The sequence below is a fragment of the Hyla sarda genome, chromosome 4 (assembly GCF_029499605.1).
Source record: "Hyla sarda isolate aHylSar1 chromosome 4, aHylSar1.hap1, whole genome shotgun sequence".
In the NCBI taxonomy this organism is placed as follows: Eukaryota; Metazoa; Chordata; class Amphibia; order Anura; family Hylidae; genus Hyla; species Hyla sarda.
The window spans coordinates 81,247,474-81,264,433 of record NC_079192.1 but is presented as its reverse complement, the minus strand read 5'-3'; the positions used below and the strand labels follow the sequence as shown (position 1 = coordinate 81,264,433).

Sequence of the window (16,960 nt, the reverse complement as noted above, 5' to 3'; positions counted from 1 at the left end):
ATTTAATTGCAGTGGATCCTTAGGGTTTCTTCGGCTCCTTTGTCAAGGTTTTAAGTAGTGGCCATAACATAGGCATTCTAGGCTTGTATGCATACTGTTGTGTTGGAAACAGGTCTGTAATCTCAGATTCTATGAAAAATGTCATCTATGTGTCACCATAGGTTACACCTCAGTGCTTATGGCGTTACAATGTGAATTGCATTTGATTTTCATTATACCCCCCCCCCCCCTTCTCCCATATTTTCCCTCCTTCTGCACTTTCTGCAAATATTATTTCTCTGTTTTACATCTAGAGTACTTGTATGCAGTGCCGCTCCATGAAAGGATAGGATGTTTTATAGGATATATTGTTTGCATGCTGTATTGTCATAAGCTATATTTGTATAGTAAGTATTTTCGCTTCCAAGAGACTGATTCTTGGGGACACAATACAAGACTGTTTATTGTATGTTCTGCTACCGGAGAAGCTTTCTTGGAGGATGTTTGAGGAGATTCGGCATCGGTGTAAGTCTTTATTTCAGTGTGTCCTTCTGCAGCAGACAAAGAGGTAGCAAATGATGGAGTGTGATGGCTGGTGTGGGATTTTATTGGTTCACAAAGCCAGGCTCTGTAGCGGAAGAAAAAAAAAAGACATCCTACTTAACCCTGTGCAGTTTCAGAAATGGACAACCGTCTAATTCTGTTACCGTATTGAATAGAATTCCAGTAGTAATTTTGGTATAGAAATATTTTATGTTTTGGTAATCTTTGATTAAGCAAGGTTATGTAGTACAGAGTTTATGCAATAAATTTAGTTTTTAGTTGTATCAAAAGATTTTGTAAAAATGTAACTGGATTTCACAAAAAATACACATTTTTACCTTTTGTAATTCATGCTTGTAGTGCAGTTTTGGGGTAGGAGGTTCTTTTCACAATTGTGTAATCTATTGTAAGAACTGCATCTGGTGTCTGTCAACAAGGTCACAACAACATATGCATTAAGAGGGTCACAATGTGTATAGTATACTTGGCCTTGACATTGACCCATGTGATCATGAATGTATGTGTATGGCCGTAGTTGACAGACCTTCTGCTTCTTGGCTTTAGCGACCCATGCATAGAGGTCTTTGGAACAAGATTTGGGTAATGGTTTAAAAATAGAAGTAAAACCAAAAATTCGGTACTTCTACTTAAATTATGTCTATTGTGTCCGTATGCTATCATTAGCCAAACCTATGCCATAAGGGCCCTTTGGGTGTATAGTTGGTGGATATACATTGTATACCTTTTGCGTCAACTGTAGTGCACTTTCTAATACCACCGTGTACCAATAAATATACCATACAACAATTTGCCATACAGCTGCACAAGTCTGGGGCATAAATTTGATTTCTGCTCCTCTTGCGTAATGCTTGATCACAATGTAAAGCCCATTGATGTCAGCATTGACATTTTTAGAGGTTTTCAATGGTTACACCCACAAGCAAAATTACATCTGTCGTTTTTTAGACAATCCTTTGCTTGTCAAGATCACAGTGGATTGCTACAGCTATCTTCTATCCATATAAGCAGCTGTCTGTAGGCTTCAAATCCCCCTAGAGATCTAGCTATGAAAGATGGTTGTACTTTCACCATACATACACCACACAATGAATTACGAGTCAACATGAAAAGTCATCACTGTCCATTAATAAAGTGTTGCAAATTGAATGAGATGCCCTTATACAATCCTTAAGCCTATTCTGAGAACTGTAACTTGGTCCATAGTACTGGTGCAAGTTCTGGCCCAACTGTGGGTATAGTGGCATATTCCTATATGCCTATAATGCTACTAAAGGAGAGAGATCATGTTAAAAAAAAATGTATACCCTTTCCGTAGAATAGGCAATAGGTTTTAGATCGCATGGGGTCCGACCACTGGGACCCCCTGCTATCTCCTGTATGGGGCCCCGGCTCTCTCCGGGAACGCGGCATGTCGACTCCCGCACAAAGGCCAACACTCCCCCTCTATGTTCGCCTATGTTTGGCTCTCCCATGGAGATATATGGAGGGGGGCCACCGCTTAGTGGCGGGGTCAACACGCTCTGTTCCCGGGGGGGGGGGGGGGGGGGCCAAGGCTCGTACAGGAGATCACGGGATGGGGAGGAGAGGTTTCCCAGCATTATAGTTCTCCTTTAATACATCCTAGACCTATAGGAATCTGCCACTATACCCACAGTTGGGCCGGAACTTGCACCAGTACTGCCACATTATGGTAGCTTGAACTAGGCCTTAGACCAGTGTTTCTCAATCTGGGTGTCTCCAGCTGTTGCAAAACTACAACTCCTTAAATGCCTGGACAGCCAGCAGCTGGAGGTCCACAGTTGAAAGACATAGGAGGTATATGGCGCACATACCCCCTAGGTCAGTAATTCCCAACCAATGTGCCTCCTGTTGTTGCAAAACTACAACTCCCAGCATGCTGGGAGTTGTAGTTTTGCAACAGCCTGAGGCACCTTGTTTGGGAAACACGGTCTTAGTCATACATAGTGTGGGTTTAACCAATGTCTATGAAATTGTACTTTTATATATGACAGACCTTATGACTATTAGTCACTACTTCACTGGCAACTATTAAATTTACATTTTGGAATAACTCACCTGTGTGTAGGGGGAGGCCTACGCTTATATGTAGTCATTACAAGATGGCTGTTGACGCCTCCAAAAGTACTTCATGACTAGAACAGATGCTGAGTAATAACACATCTCTAATAGTAGATTAGTATTATTTTTTTTCCATCACTTTGTACAGCATAGATATTATGACTATGCGTAGGGGGGCTGGCTGTGGGAACAGAAGATCTGAATGAAGAGTAGCGCTACTTAAAGACCCACAAGCTGAATGGGTCAAAGGTTTTTATCATTAACATTTTCCTTAGAGATCATTAATTTTATGACTGAGCAACTTCAGTTTCATGACTAATAAACTTACTAAATATTTGCATCATTCAATTGCAATACATGAGCCTGCCAGTTCCTTTCATTGTGTCACATGAAACTTCGCAAATATATTTAAAGGGAAAGTGTTATTCAAAAATAGTCATGTTTGTATAATTTTTGGATAAACATGTTTACCATTTATTTTGTCTTATTCTTATCTAAAAATACTTTTAGAAAATCCCAAAATATATAATTAATTTTTTTTTATGTTTGTCTTTCCCCAGAATTGCTCGGAAGATTTTTTAGTTGATGGACCCAAAACAGACCAAATGGAAACGGGGCCAGTCAATCCTGTTGAAGAAGGAAGGGTGACGCAGGCATGTGACCAAGTCCTGCTGAATAAGGGATGTGAAGATTTGGGAAATAGGCTATTAATGGAAGCAAACCCTTGGTTAAGCAATCCTCCTATTCCACAGGATTCTGGCAAAAAAATCAATTGGGATAACGCTCACATCCACAATCACGCTGCTGCTAACAATTCTAATTTAGAAGATGCCAAAAACCTAGTAGCGTTCTCTGCTGTGGCCGAGGCGATGTCCTATGGGTTACAAGCATCAGGGCCTCCTTCTATGGTGTCGACGCAGTTATATGAAAAGTTCCATTATGAGATGAATAGAGAAGGCTCTAGCCTTCCCGAAAATAAACCTCCATCTTGCCCCGAAGATATTAATACTCTAAAAACTGCTTTGGAACTTGCAAAACATGGCATGAAACCTCCTAACTGTAACTGTGATGGACCCGAATGTCCCGATTACTTGGAATGGCTTGAGAACAAAATAAAATCTGTTAAGGACCGTCAAGATGGCTCCCACAACCCCCTGAATCAGGTCAGCAGGGAGTTGGTGGAAAAGAACTACTCTAAAGAACATGTGCTAGCACTAGAAAATAAGATAGCAAAATGCCCCTCAGGCCCCCTACCCTTCTCTCAGAATGCATGGAGCATTGCAAAAGAGAAAAATATAAGTCTGCAAACTGCAATTGCCATTGAAGCGCTTACACAGTTATCTTCTGCACTTCCACAAACAAACAAGGATTGTCCCAATGGCCCTTCACAAACACCTTTACCTTCCCACGAACGCCTAACACATTTTTCACCTGCAAAGGTTGACCAGGGTCAGTTATTACCAATGTCATGCAATGAAATGTTCCAGAATCAGCAATCCCAAATATACACTGGTGGTAATGCACTTCCTATGTCTCAACCCTCCAGACAAACATCTTGGGATCAAAACAAAGCACCTAGTTACCATGAAGGACAGTACATTCCAGAAAAACTATCTCATGGCACTCCTATGCTGCAAAATGAAGTATCCACTCCACAAAAATCTGAATTTATGCAGCAATGGGCTCAAGGTCCAGAGCAACCAAGAACACCTTCAGATCCCATGTCCGGGTTGAAACAGTTGCTGGGTAATGCAGACGATTACATTAAGTCTGTGTTCAAGGGACCTGAGTCCATAACGCCCAAAGTCAAAAAGTCAAAACAAGGCTCTGTGAAGAAAGAAACCCCAACATCTGACTTCTACAAAATGTCACCAGATCAGCAGTTATCTCAGCTGTTCCAAGAATCTGAATTCCATAGGAGTACACAGGCTGCATTACAGCAACATCTTCACCATAAACGCAACCTCTTCGTAGACTCTCAGGCTGCACAGCAAGGATCACAAGAACAACAAAATTGGTGGGTGCCAAACTCTCCAAAGGCCGCAAAGACCGCAGATAAGCCAGTAAAGGAAAGGAAAAAGAGAGGGCAATCCCCATCGCAAAAACAAGCTGAGCCGAAGATAAAAGTCCCCCGTAAACAAGTACAGATCAAAAAGCCTAAGCAAAAAGAAGGCCAGGCTCTCTTCTTGCCAATGAGTCAAATTAAAATAGAAGAATTTCACCCGCCTCTGCATGAAGATAGTCAACCCAGTGAAAAGGTTGACCAGTCCCTTCCCAATGACAAATCAATGGTGCTTACATCCCAGCCTGGGTCACAGGCTAGTGTTGACAACAGATTTACATTAAACACTCAGGAAACGTGCTCTGTAAATCAGTCAAATGATAGGCAGGGCCGTAGCTTATCGCTTGGTATTCATCAAACAAACCGTTTTGGTCCGAAAAGTACCAATACTTCCTCTTCTATTGATGACACCAGCTCTAGCTCTGCACAGAGTGACTCTGTTAGTCAGCAGGCCAATACGGGTCATGTTTCTGTCCAAAATGATCTCATTGATGACAAATTTGAAGATTTGATCAGACAGTTTGAAGCAGAGTTTGGTGACGACTTCCCACTCCCAAGTACAGAGATGGCCTCTCAAAATGGTGCAAGTCCTGCAAAGCCAGCAATGCCTATAGAGCCACAGGCCAGACACCTGTTACCTCCTCAACCACCACCGGTCAAAAACTCTACCATGTCGGTGAGCCAAGAAATGTCTCAGAATTTTGAAAGTCTTTTCTCATCCAAGTCTCCAAGACAGGTCAAAATTGAGTCTTCTGGTGCTATTACAGTGGTATCTACCACGTGCTTCTCAGAGGAAAATAAACAACTTGATGGAACACCTACAAAAAGCGAACTGCCTTTTAATCCTTCTCTAAGTGGGTTTTTGGAATCTCCATTAAGCTATTTAACTTCACCAACCAAGAGTTTATTGGACACTCCAGCTAAAAGGGCTCAAGCTGAATTCCCAACATGTGACTGTGTGGGTAAGTACAAACATTTACTTATGTACGAAGTATAAAATTCTCTATTGGGCAAGATGAATATTCCACAAAATCGATGCATTATTTCTTCAGACTATCCAAAAGGTCACATTGCAGGATGGGGAAAATGAAATGTACCGTATTTTTCGCCGTATAAGACACACTTTTTCTTCCCCCAAAACTGGGGGGAAAAAGTCGGTGCGTCTTATACGGCGAATACACCCCTATCGCGGCGGTCCCTGTGGCCATCAACGGCCGGGACCCGCGGCTAATACAGGACATCACCGATCGCGGTGATGCCCTGTATTAACCCTTCAGACGCGGCGATCAAAGCTGACCGCCGCGTCTGAAGGGAAAGTGACACTAACCTGGCTGTTCAGTCGGGCTGTTCGGGACCGCCGCGATTTCACCGCGGCGGTCCCGAACAGCCCGACTGAATAGCCGGGTTAGTGCTTACAGGACACCGGGAGGGACCTTACCTGCCTCCTTGGTGTCTGCTCCGTGCCGGGATCCCCTGTATGGCCGGCGCTCTCCTTCCTCGTCGTCGCGTACGTACGTCGGCGTGCGTAACGACGTGATGGCGGCGACGGAGAGCGAGGATACCCGGCCGGCAGCAGAGACGTTCCGGAACGACGGGGACACGGTGACAGCGATGGAGCGACATCCAGGGCAGCGGTGACGGGTCCGGAGCAGCGGTCTCCTCCTGCAGTGGTCTTCAATCTGCGGACCTCCAGATGTTGTAAAACTACAACTCCCAGCATGCCCGGACAGCCAACGGCTGTCCGGGCATGCTGGGAGTTGAAGTTTTGCAACATCTGGAGGACCGCAGGTTGAAGACCACTATTGGGTTCAAAATCTTTATTTTTTAAGATTTTGCCCCTAAAAATTGGGTGCGTCTTATACGCCGGTGCGTCCTATAGGACAAAAAATACGGTAAGCATCAACACAAACAGGCATTACTTGTAATAAAAAATAATGGTAGCTATGAATGAAACCAAGGAAATTTATAAGAATTTGGTTTAGGCTTCTTGATAGTTTAACACCACCACCTGCAATGGCGTATAGCTTGGAAGCACTTGCATAACATTGTAATCTTAGTGTGTTGCTGAATCAATGTCTCAACACAGCTTTTTGGACAAGTTATCATTACATAAGGCGTTGTAGAAAACACTATCTACATTTGCTATGAGGAATTAATTTTGAGTTGCAAATGCAACTCTAAATTAATTTCCTCATAGCAAATGTAGATAGTGTTTTCTGTCATTCAATTATTAAAATAAAAAATTGCACTTAAAAAATCCAAAAGCTATAAGCTGGTCATATACTTACAACACCATTGCTTGCACCAACCCATTTCATTGGGCTCAGCAGATGATCTTGCATTGGGGCAAGCCAACATTCCCCTCAGGAAAGGATTATTCATGCTGGATTTAAACATGCATGATCTTGCTTGCTCATACAGTATAACCTCGCCAAAAGTCCACATTATAGATTAAACTAAAAAACTGAAAAAAAGATAAGGGCACAATCCTAGTGTGACACCCTTTATAGTATTCAAATGAAGTGAGATGAAATCAGTTCCACTCACCAAATTTGGTTATGCTAAGAGCACAAAATCTCTGTTCGCACGTATATAGGTTAGCGGCCCTGCAGCTCCCGGTCTAGTCGGGATTCTGGCCGTAGGTAATAAAGTTTGAGTTAAGAAAAAATCTCCAGTCTTGGCGCTTCACCAAACAGTATTAGGTTTATTAATCCCCTTATCCCCTGTCCTGTGAACATCTATACACGTCTTGAGAAAGGGCTCAGTATGAGCCCGAAACATGTTGAATGCTGCATGTAATTTTATTGGACTATTAATAAATCTAACACCGTTTGGTGAAGCGCCAAGATTGGAGATTTTTACTTCAAACTTCATCACGTTATAGATTAGACCACCCCTTTTCGATACCAGATTTCAATTGACAAATATTCTTTTATGTATTATGCATCTGCTTTAGGAGTATTACGCTTTTAGAAGACCTTTTTTGTTTAATAAGGTTAAGTGCATTAAATATTAAAAAAAAAGCTTAAAGTATAGATCTAACACCCTAACCCACCAACATCATTCTAATACTTACCAGGTCCATACTGATCACAACTTCGTGGTCTCATCTCAACACACAATATCGCAAACCCATACAGTCATTACTGGGTGCATTAGTTCCCCATTTTAACCAGTGGTTGACTTAGCAGGCATTTCGTAAGTGTTAAGAGGGAAGATATTGTGAAATGGCCATCTCATCCTCCCACCCCAACCTTTTATTTTTTTTTTATTTTTTTTTTAAAGCTACTTCCTCTTTAAACACTTATGTTGCTTGGATATAACAATTTTTGTATAGCTCCAGTCTTAAAGGGGTACTCTGGGGAACAGAACTTATCCCCCTATCCACAGGATAGAAGATAAGTGTCTGATTAAGGGGGGTCCAACTGCTGGGTCCCTCCACCATCTCCTGTGTGGCTCATGTCCTCTGCACGGTCTGGCCTCCACCTTCCTTAATGTGGGTAAGTGAGGGCCTGCTTAGCCAATCACTTCCTGCAATGGTGATTGGTTGAGCCAGACGTCACATGCCAACGTCCAAGATGGGTATGTTGGACAGATTACATACAGGAGATGTGGGTGCAATACTTGGACCCCAGACAGAAACTTATCCCCTGTCCTGTGAACAAGTGTCTGATAAGTTTAGTTCCTCAGAGTACCCCCTTACAATTCAACTACGTAAAGACTAAAGTATTTCATACGATTAGTTCATTTATTCAGATCTAGGATGTGTTATCTTAGTGTTCCCTTTATTTTTTTGAGCAGTGTACTTGTCCACTTAAGTCAATCCCTTAACACTGATGCTACATGGCAATGTTGGCATGCAACCGGAATTTCTGTGTCATACTGCAGTGATCATGTTGTGTCGGAGCTTAGGTTTGACTGAATGTCATTGAGTTGTGACCTACAAGTGGCTGCGACCATGACCTGACACACTGAAGAAATCCACCCCAAATAGATTTCTTGCAACTGCTCATTGCAACGCTATCCCATTCAGTTGCCCTGACATGGCAAGATCACTGCAATGCAGCAGTGATTTTTGGTTAAACAACCGTGACCAAAATCCCTGTATAACACAACAGTAGTCCTTTTTTTTGTAAACAAACAGAATAAGATTGCATAAAATCCCATTGTATATTTCTGTTAGCCAGTATGCCTTCCCATCCAAGTAAGAACATTTGATAAGAGTATTAAACTGTGAATACAATGGGCAATTTAAAAAAAAAGAGAAACCTTGCTCCAGAATTAACTTCTGTATACAGACCATTTTTTTGTTCTATTTAAGGAACACTTATGGGATTTTGTAGCGCCTGATATCCCCCTCTCCACTTGAATTGTCTTTAAACCACAGGATATCCCCACCCATACTTAATGTGCAATATTCCACAACAATGCCACGTTATACGGATATTCTGGAATGTCAGCCATGGCCGTAAGTGTGGGAGAAAACCTACAGCTGTAGGGTTATTGTGCTGAGATAACTTAAGTAGACGAGAAGGGCGTGAATTGATTTAGTAATGTTAGATTACAGTATAGTTTTCATGAAGGGTTAAATGACCACATTCCTGAATTGTAAGATAAACAATTCAGGCTGTCCTCGCGTGTAACCGTACCGAGGAAACCGTCCAAGGGGTTAATCACCCGCTAGCTACTCTTGCGTATAAGTTCTGGCGTCCTGATTGCTTAGTAACCTCCACCGTCTCTTTACCACATGTATTTGTCAACTATTCTCCAAGGTTGAACAGCTGGGAGGCGACTCCGCACCAACAGCCAACTGTAATGCTCTGAATATTTTCCTTCCGTACTTTACTATGTACGCGCGATGTACAAATGAGACATCAAGGTTTCTTCAGAATTATGGATGTGTTCCTCGAAATCACTAGAAATGAACTAGCAGCGGTTATAGTAGCAGGTTTATTCCAAGCTGCTCAGAATGAATCGCATAGTGTTGACCTGTGTTTTGGGCGTTTTCTGATGGGCACTATTTACAAGATTCAGCCATCATCTCTTTATTTCTACTGATTTCTACTGAAGCCTATTGCACACTTCAATACATTTCTCCAGATGTTTTTGTCAGATTGCCGATAAATGCATTCTTTAGATTGCTTACATTCCCAAAGCTGTGATGTCTCCTGTCTTTTTATACCATCGCTTAGATCCCAAACAAAAAATGAAAACCCAAAAGGCTTAGAGTTCATTCACATCATGTTTTGTGGATAAGGCGGGACAGTTTGAAAACAGTCCGCTTAAGTTTCCCCCCTGGACCCGTCCCACGTCCCATTCATTTGAATGAGCTGGACGGAGCCAGATAGTAACTCCGCTTGGCTGGTTTTTAGACTGTATGCACTTTATTGCCGGACTAAAAACCATGGAAGACCACGATTTTCAGTCTGGCAACAAAACCAGAGACGGTCCCCAAAACATGTGAATGAGCTCTTAATCTTCTTTTCATGATACAGGGGGAGGCAAATATTTTAAATCTTTGTGGCATATATCTAAAATGCTGCAGTATAGCCTAAATAAAGTCTAAAACTAAAGTCATGAAGTTTATTTTTCTTAAAACCGTTACAGCCTTCCCAGTACAAAACCTGTCTAAAGGGAAGTTGCTGAGTCGCCTATAGCAACCAATCATATTGCTGCTTTCATTTTTTTCCCCCCTCTTAAAAAATAAAAAAATAAAAAGAGAGAGCTGATTGGTTGCTATGCGCAATTCAGCAACATTTCTTCTGGACAGGTTTTAATAAATCTCCCCCATAGTGTGTGTGCATGACAGCCCTTCTCCTCAGTGTCAGTGGGTGTATACACAGTATTTTGGTCTGTATTTTTACCCAAAACTAGGAAAGTATGGAATAGACAGAGAAAAAATGGAAAGATTTGCAGCTTTTCCGGTGCTTTGGATCCACTCCTGGTTTTACCTAAAAATACTGACCAAAATAGCAGCCTGCGAAGATGATGTATTAGGACACTGAAAACAACCCGCCAAGGCGTTTGGATGAAGGCAGACACAAAGGCCTCCACTGAAGAGCTATGACGCTTCGCCTACCTAAATCATCCAATATTTGCATTGTTTTCACCATTTATCACCATTTATTTTTACATTTTATTTTAGGAGACTGGAGACAATACCTATATTTCATATTACTCTAACATGTTTCTACATGGGCATAGGTTTTAGACTTAAAGGGTACTCCGCCCCTAGACATCTTATCCCCTATCCAAAGGTTAGGGGATAAGATGTCAGGTCGCCGGGGTCCCGCCGCTGGGGACCTCCGCAATATAGCAAGCAGCACCCACCTGTTACTGCCTTCGGAAGCGCTGGAGGATCTCGTTTACGATCTTCCGTCCCCGTGGTCGGGAGGCATTAGCCTGAGATCCTCCATTGCTTTCGGAAGCAGTTACAGGTGGGTGCTGCTTGCTATATTGCGGGGGTCCCCAGCAGCGGGACCCCGGCGATCTGACATCTTATCCTTTGGATAGGGGATAAGATGTCTGGGGGCGGAGTACCCCTTTAAAGTTACCGCCTTTATGAATTATGTGCTACTTTCCATCTCAGTTTTCATTATGTTGCAAATAGTGTTACAGATTTATCTTTTGTCTCAGACAGCAACCAATCACAACCCAGCTCTCATTTTAATAGCGCAATCTGAGAAATGAAAGCAGAGCTGTGATTGACTACTATATCTCTGAGACAAAAATCAGACACAATTTTGTCTCCGATGGATACATTTGGGCCAATTGATAACTAATAAATAGCTGGCAGTGCTTATTATACCCTTGTGCTTTACTACATTTTACTTAGACATGTCTACCAATCAGGTTGACAAACATGGCACCTATACAGAATCCCATGCACTCCCTTGTGGAGTATTATGGAAGATATTGGTAGCACACGCACAGGGGTTTGCATATTTATACATTCTTCAGGATTAGCTTTTCTCATTGGCCTTCAAGGAAACCTTTACATTGATATCTTAAGGCCATGATCATATCTACATAAGAAACATGATTCCTCCCATATTTGTCAGGAAAATTGCATTGGGCACCTTGAGGGAACTTGATTGACCCCATTGTGAGTCTGTGGAGCCCATTGGAAATGGGGAGTGTCTGTCATGCTTTAATAGACATCCGACCTGTGACATCTACAATTCGAAGTGAGCAGAGCCGGAAGTAAAAGGCATCATACATTGTGTAGTGGCCATTCTGGTTTACTGCTACTCAACTCTCATTTAAGTGAATGGGAGCTGATATGTAATAACCCAGCATGGCCACTATACAAAGAACGGAGTTGTCTGCTTCCGGCCATATTTCTGTGTATACCAGATCTGTGGCTCAGACAAATAGATGGTCAGTGGGGTGCCACTAATAGTATCCCCACCAATCCAATATTTATTGACCTGTTGTGGGGATACTATAGGTCACTAATAAGTTTTGACCTCTGTAATGATGTAATGATTGTCCCACTCTCCCATAACCTTTCTCTGACAGACCATACACATTAGCATTGTATTAGACAAATATGATGGTTTCTGCATCATTGACCGACCATTTATTGTGGAGTTTGAAAGTGGCTCCTGACTCCTTATATTCAAAATGCAGGCCTGGTGTCCATGTGTGTGGGGGCACCAAGCTAAATAATTGTTTGGCCAGCTTAAGGGTGGTTTCACACAGTTTTTAAGGAATTAAAACTAGGGATCGACCGATATTGTTTTTTTAGGGCCGATACCGATAATCGCGGTTAGGGACGATACCCGATAACTTGTACCGATATTCCAGTATAAGTTATTGGCTATTTATCCCCCCGCGACACCGATACAGATCATTGATTTAAAGCGGGCGCTTTATATCAATGCACTGCAGTGGCTTTTGCGGTGCCATAGGCCACCGCCGCCACCACCCGCTTCTCTCCCCCTACCTGTCAGGGTGGTCCGGGCCATCCTTCCTTCCTGTAGTGTCCGGCGGCATTCAGGGTGGAGGGTGAACCGGTCCTGGCTGTCATTCTCCGGGGGTCATCTTCTCCACTCCGGGCAGGCTCCGGCCTAGTAACGGCCTGACGTCACGGCATAGCGGCGTCTATGCAGCGTACTAGGCCGGAGCCTGCCCGGAGTGGAGAAGATGACCCCCGGAAAAGGACGGCCTGGACCGGTTCACCCTCCACCCGGAATCCCTCCACCCGGAATGCCGGCGGACACTACAGGAAGGATGGATGGCCCGGACCACCCCCATTACGGGTAAGTTTAATTTTTTTTATTGACTCGGAGGGTGGGGGAGGGGCCTGACCGGTATAGCGGTATGGGCAAAAATCCATACCTGTATACCGCCCAGCACTACGGTGGGGGGTGCGATGCGGTGCGGCGGGTGGGGGGGGCGGATGCGGTGCGGTGGGGGTGGTGCGGGGGACGGGGCATTATCGGCATATCGGCAAGGTAATTGCCGATACCGATAATGCCTAAAATCGTGATTATCAGCCGATAATATCGGCCATACCGATAATGGGTCGGTCCCTAATTAAAACTATAAATGCAGGGCTTCAAATTTGATATACCTACACCTTCCTGCTGGATCCATTTCTGCCTTTTGCTCAAAATAACTGCATCAAAAACTGTAGTGGCTGTTTTCCAAATAATCGTTGAGTGAGATTTATCACAACCACTGTGGAGGAAAATTGGAGACTAGTTGCCCATTAGGCTAGGTTCAGACTACGGAACCTCCGGGCAGAAAATTTCCACCCGGAGATTCCAAGTGCGTCCAGCACCGACTGAATCACTCAGGAACGTGCGGATACTGCAGTCTCCAATAGACTGCGATGTGTTCTGCGAGTATTTCCGCCTGAAGAATGAGCAACGCCATTCTTCAGGCGGAAATTTACAAGCGGATTTTCCGTTCACAAATTCCGCTTCACAAATTCCGAAGGTTGAATTTGTGAACGGAAACCCATTCACTACACTATACATTTTAGCAAGCGGAATTTCCGCCTGCAATTTCAAAGTGGAATTGCAGGCGGAAATTCCGTAGTCTGAACCTAGCCTTATTGTTCAGAGGCCTTTTTTTTTTTTAAATAACAGTCTGCTTGCTAGGGGCAACTGCTCCACTTTTAATCAGCACAGGTTTTGATAAGTCTCCCCTGCTGTGTCTAAAACCACCCTTAAAAATATTCTTTTCAGCTTCCTTTCTTAGGGCCTCATTACAGGGGGTGATTATCGAATGAACAGGCTCATATTGACCTTTGTAATATGGCCGGCAATAGGGCCGGCGTTCAGCTTTATCATCGGCTGTCATTTGCACATCTCCCCGAGTAATAGGGAATGTGCTGCCTCAAGTTGATTGCAGCTACACAAATGATCCGGCTGTGCTTCATGCAGCCCGCCAGCCTTTACACTTGAACCTTGTAAAGTTCAGTAGACAAGCGCCAATCTATGAGATCGCTGCCTGTTTACTGTGTGGGGTCAGGTCATGTACTAGGGCTCTTAGACTAAGGTTTTTCAACTCCTATGTTCCTGCTGACTATATTTTGAAATATTTTTTCCTTCAACAAACAAAGACATTGTTAGGCTGGGTTCACACCACGTTTTGTTAAACACGGCTCCCATATACGGCTGGGAGGAGGGGGGCGGGGCTTAATCGTGGCGCCCGCACTCAGCCGTATTCGGGAACCGTATTTAATGCATGTCTATGAGCCGACCGGAGTGAACCGCAGCCTCCGGTCGGCTTTGTTTTCGGCCGTATGCGGTTTCCCGACCGCAGGCAAAAACGCGGTCGACCACGTTTTTGCCTCCGGTCGGGAAACCGCATACGACCGAAAAAGCAGCCGACCGGAGGCTGCGGTTCAATCCGGTTGGCTCATAGACATACATTAAATACGGTTCCCGAATACGGCTGAGTGCGGGCGCCGCGATTAAGCCCCGCCCCCTCCTCCCAGCCGTATACGGGAGCCGTATTTAACAAAACGTGGTGTGAACCCAGCCTTACTTTACTTATCCAAATATCTGGGCCAGTGTCCATACTCCTGTGTGTGGTGCCTGCAGTAGCTGGCCGGAGGTAGGTCAGGCTACAAATAATGAGCAATAAGGAAGTTGTCACTCCTGGAGGAGTCTAGAGTTTTATTACCAGTCAAGACAAGGGCCATGCTATCAGTCAAAGACTGATAAGGATTTGTCAGCAGGTCTGAACTGGGGTGAACGTACCAACACACTCTAGGTGGTAAGTGATCCAAGGTTGAATGGGAGGAACGTTTTGTGTGGCAACATTAAATCCCACAGTTTTCCTTCTGGTGTAGTAGTAAGATGAGAGGTCCGGGTAGTCCTAGGTGGCCACCAGACATGAGATTTACAACAAATATGGGGCTGTTTCTAAGTAGGAAAACATTTCAGTATCAACCTGTGTGGAGCCCACACACCGTGACCTAGAAGGATCGCTGGCAGCCCCTGCTTCTTCCATGTTAGTAGTGCCCAGTTATTATACACCTCTCTATAGTAAGGTAGATGGAGGACTTACTGTAAGGATTTAGGGTACGTTCCCACACGGCGTATTTGCTGCGTATTTGCTGCTGCGTATTTTATTTTCCCTGTTGAAGTCAATGGGTAGGAAAATACGCAGCACCAAATACGCAGCAAATACGCAGCAAAATACGTCGTGTGGGAACGTACCCTTATACTGCTGGTCTCAAAACTTTTACTTTATGTGACAGTTTACTTAGTTGGGCCACACGCACTGGTATATTTTACATAATTAAAATAACATTAGCTGATATCTATCTGTTCATATATACTCGGTAATCTGGAAAATTTGTTAAAAATAAAGGTTCGAGTAGAAGGAAAACTGAAATGTGTGGTGATGCGTCATATGAGTAATCTGTATTTATAGTACAATATCCCCCTAGTGTAATGACATAAATCACAGGTTGCCCCGGCATTAGTCTCCCAGTGACCAGCATCATTGTATTTCTGTAAACATAACATAGCCATTCAACCTTTACCCATGAAGATAATGCCAGATGACCCCAGTCCCCACCCAATTTCTGATGGCTTTTGAGTGGGAGAACTGAATACAGTGGTCCCTCAAGTTACAATATTAATCGGTTCCAGGACGACCATTGTATGTTGAAACCATTGTATGTTGAGACCAGAACTCTATGGAAACCTGGTAATTGGTTCTGAAGCCACCAAAATGTCATCCAAAAATAGGAAAAAGTGAGGATTAAAGAAAAATAAGTAGATTACTAATATAGATAAAGCAAATCCTTACATATAAAAGTAATAAAAATCTGCTGGGAGCTGTAAATCATTATCTATTTCAGTGTTTTCCAACGAGGGTGCCTCCAGCTGTTGCAAAACTACAACTCCCAGCATGCCCGGACAGCCAAAGGCTGTCCGGGCATGCTGGGAGTTGTAGTTTTGCAACAGCTGGAGGAACCCTCGTTGGGAAACACTGGTCTATGTAGAGGACAGGAGCTTCTTTAGGGTCCTCTATAGTACACATAATGCCCTAACAAAAATTAAAATGGAGCCGCTCTTACTTGGTGTCCAAAGGAGCAGCTAACCATGGCATAGGTTAAAAGTAGTACAGAACATGTAATACTGCCCTGTACTGTAGGGGGCGCTACTAGACACCAGTCAGTGCATGCACTTTAGGAATACAGGGGTTTTACCAGTGAAATGTCCATTCTGATTGGTCGGTTCTTCCATCCATTGACAGGTTTTGAAAATTCCATAGCATTGTATGTTGAGTCTGGTTTCAACTTACAATGGTCCAGAACAGACCATTGTATGTTGAAACTATTGTATGTTGAGGCCATTGTAAGTTGAGGGATCACTTTATAAGGGTTTATGTACCAGACTGTATTACAGATAGATGTGATAGGGTTCTATAATACGATGACTATTCATGGCCTATACTGTACATCTGGGTGCTTCAATTTCTAGACACACAGGTCCCAGTACTGCACATAGCACTAATGTATTGGCAATACTTAATAACATTTAGAGGGTGTCTAAGATGGGTACATGGAAACATCAGTGTTTAAAGGTTTGATATTTGTGGACAGGCACAACATGGCAGTGGACCTAGCAATGCCGCTGAATTTTTTTTTGTACTATTATGTTGTTTTTAGACTAGTCCTATAGATTAGAACTATATTGATGTTAAAGGGGTATTCCAGGCCAAAACTTTTTTTTACATATCAACTGGCTCCGGAAAGTTAAAAAGATTTGTAAATTACTTCTATTAAAAAATCTTAATCCTTCC

The 16,960-nt window shown here is 43.3% G+C and overlaps 1 protein-coding gene and 1 long non-coding RNA gene across 8 annotated transcripts in view; one reads left to right on the top strand and one right to left on the bottom strand.

The window, feature by feature from the left end:
• The window catches only part of TET3 (tet methylcytosine dioxygenase 3), a 97,895-nt gene that overhangs the window by 42,215 nt on the left and 38,720 nt on the right, over positions 1-16,960 (top strand). For all 7 annotated transcript variants that reach the window (XM_056571503.1, XM_056571501.1, XM_056571500.1 and 4 more), the window contains one exon: positions 3,183-5,646. In XM_056571503.1, the coding sequence (XP_056427478.1) occupies positions 3,183-5,646 (2,464 nt within the window). The remainder of the gene's footprint in view (positions 1-3,182; positions 5,647-16,960) is intronic.
• LOC130368149 (uncharacterized) lies at positions 504-7,121 on the bottom strand. Its single transcript, XR_008892298.1, has 3 exons — positions 6,973-7,121; positions 2,620-2,803; positions 504-607 (listed from the first exon to the last, which is right to left on the bottom strand). It is a non-coding gene; the product is annotated as an uncharacterized LOC130368149 (long non-coding RNA).